The sequence below is a fragment of a genome (genome assembly GCF_019968955.1).
Source record: "MAG: Porospora cf. gigantea A chromosome Unknown PgA_NODE_3327_length_2718_cov_789.982, whole genome shotgun sequence".
In the NCBI taxonomy this organism is placed as follows: domain Eukaryota; phylum Apicomplexa; class Conoidasida; order Eugregarinorida; family Porosporidae; genus Porospora; species Porospora cf. gigantea A.
This window is the reverse complement of record NW_027151624.1, coordinates 1-2718: the sequence shown is the minus strand read 5'-3', so window position 1 is coordinate 2718 and position 2718 is coordinate 1. Positions and strand designations below refer to the sequence as shown.

The window sequence follows — 2718 nt, the reverse complement described above, 5'->3', positions numbered from 1 at the left end:
CACATCAAGCAGTCAGACACTTCCAGTGCGCGGACATGAAGTAGTCGGGCGCGTCCTTTTCCCTCGGGTCGACGAAAAGCTGGCAGCTACCGTCGTTGAAAGTGACAGCTTCGCAGATTTTGTTCGTGAGACAAAAATCGGCGCACTCGTTAGGTGTGGCTGTTCGAACTTGCATTGCGATGGTTCCTGTGTAACGTAGACCTTTGACGAAGCAGACATTGGTCCGTTCGCAGTTAGGTCCCACGCAGGGCTTCCCAGGGGCAGTGCAATCGGGGCAGAGACCGGGTGCGCGGGTGGATGTCGTAGTGTAATCTGCAGGGAAGAGGCAGTATCTATCACCGGAGACGAACCCCGGGCTGTTGATACGATTGGAATCCGAGTTCTTCAAGTAGCACTGCTTCTTGGCTCGAATGAACGTGAAGAAGCGACATTCCTCTTGAGATCGGCACTTAAGGCTGCATTCGAGTGTTGAAATGGCGGAGAGCACCTCAATGTCGTTGCCAAGATAGTTGACGTTCTCATCGAAGCACTTCGTCGCTTCGCCGGGCCGCTGTGTGGTGGTGGTGGTTGTGGTAGTAGTGTACTCGTTGGGATGAAAGCAGTCCATGGACCCAGAGGTCGTCTCAGCATTGCGCATCAGAGTTGTTGCGGTCTCTCGCATGTAGCACTTCTTACTCATTCGGTTCCACGTGAAGTGGCGACAAGTGGGCCATAGGTGACACATTGAACCACAGTCAGCGACCTGTCTAGCGTACACCACGGCAGTCAGGTGGCCCTGATAGGAGGTGCTGAGGTTGTAGCAGGGGTCAGTAATCGTTATCGTTGTCATTGGAGCAGCAGTGGAGGGTACCGGTGGAACAGTGCTGGTATATTCCGTAGGATGGAAGCAACTCATATCTCCGGAGAGGATGCTGCTACTGGAGCGCATGCCATCGTCGCTATCTTTGAGGAAGCAGAGGGAGAGGCTGCCGTCGAAGGAAAAGTACGAGCAGTGCTGGTGGTTGCGGCAGGCATTGTGACATGCCACTGCATCGCCGACCTTGACGACGGCAATGGTGGAACCGAAATACTCGGTGTTCCTTAGATAACAGGGGTCCGTAGGAGCCTGCGTAGAATGGCCAGCCCTAGTGCTAGTTGTGGTTCTATCGGGGAAGAAACACTCCAGTGAACCTGAAACATGATCTCGTTCAACCGCGCCGCCCTGGTCGGAGGACTTAAGACTGCAGGTCGAGTCCGACTCAGTGTACGTGAACACCTTACAGTTCTCGAGGAAGGAGCACTCGTATGCGCACTGATAGGCATCGGCAGTTTTCTTTACCGCCATGTCGAACCCTCTGAAGTTCACGTCTCGAATGAAGCAGGGGTTTCCGTATACGTCCGTGGTCGCTGCTGTCGACGTGGTAGTGTACTTGCTGGGATAGAAGCATCTCATATCACCAGAGACGGCGTCAGCGTTCACATTGGTAGATCCCATACGCTCCATCAGGAGGCAGTTGCCGGAGGACTTCACGAAGACGAAGTGCTGACACGACGGTTCCCGAATGCAGTCGAAGGCGCAGTCCAAAGCAGAGTTCAAGGAGTTAGTCTTGTAGGCGGTGCCCACTAATTCGATTCCAGGCATCATACATTCGCTGCATAAGAAGCCTCCTACGATACCTACTCAGGAGCCTGATGAGTGCGCGATGTGACTGTGGTTGTAGTCGTGGTCGTGGACTCCGGCACGAAGCAGGACTTCAGCGCTGACACGTATTTTCTGGAAGCGTTCGTCTGGACGATATCACCCTTGAATAGACAGCGGCTGGAGGACCAGTCCCAGGTGAAACCTTGACAATAGGGATGTTCAGCACAAAGAACAAGACAGGCGTCAGCCGATTCAGCGAACTCGTTGCCCAAGTCAGACCCTTGAAATGTAGAGTAGGACATGCAGGGATTGACAATCACTGGAGGGGCCACGGTTGTTGTGGTAGAAGTAGGGTCGAAAAGGATACAGTTCTTGGACGCAGCCATAAAATGCGCGTGCTTGGAGTTATCGTACACCTGCTTGTACAGGTAGCATTTCGGATAAGGTTTGTAGAACTGGAAGGCAACGCAGTCAGCATTCGCCTTGCAAGCTAACCAGCAGCCCTTCACATCCGGAACTCTGAACTCGCCCAAACTAGCGCCATGCAGATAACGCTGGCGTACGCACCGGTTAATGAATGGGGGAGTGGTAGTGGTGTGAGTCAGATCCGGGTAAAAACAGGCCATGGATCCAGAATAGTAGTAGCGATCCCTTATGGTCTCCGTAGCAGCCGCCATCATGGTACACATGCCGTGCTTGTGCCAGGTGAAGTGCTTGCAAAAGCTCATACTGTGACAGAGGTTGGCGCATGCCAGCGCGTGAGGCGTCTTGTTCTCGCTGACAACTGGTCCTCTAATCTTCGAGTTCTCAATGAGACAGGTGTCATAGGCACAAGCTACCTCACGTCGGGCATCTTCCAGTGGCTCCTCACCCTTACGCAGGCAGCTTCTCAAAGCTGACACCGACCCCGTCTCGGTCGCAGTGGTCTCGTCAGCCATCACTCGACACTTCCCAGCCTTAAAAGTAATAGCTTTACAGTGATCGTTACGCGAACAAACGTTGATGCACTCGTTAACATCCGCTACATCAACAACTTCTAGGGGGTCCCCAAGAATGGCAATGTTCTCCTGTTGGCAGGAGTGGGCGAACACCACAGG

The 2718-nt window shown here is 53.5% G+C and overlaps 1 protein-coding gene across 3 annotated transcripts; it reads right to left on the bottom strand.

The window, feature by feature from the left end:
* Positions 1-4: 4 nt before the first annotated feature.
* KVP18_000637 (uncharacterized protein) lies at positions 5-2718 on the bottom strand (the record flags this gene model as incomplete). Of its 3 annotated transcripts, XM_067949896.1 has the most annotated exons (2): positions 5-1631; positions 1661-2718. In XM_067949896.1, coding segments are annotated over 2 exons (2685 nt in total), but the record flags the coding sequence as incomplete, so codon positions are not given. The 3 variants fall into 3 exon arrangements, with proteins under 3 accessions (XP_067809618.1, XP_067809620.1, XP_067809619.1); XM_067949898.1 differs by lacking the exon at positions 1661-2718 and having other exon boundaries at positions 5-1621; XM_067949897.1 differs by lacking the exon at positions 5-1631 and having other exon boundaries at positions 1657-2559.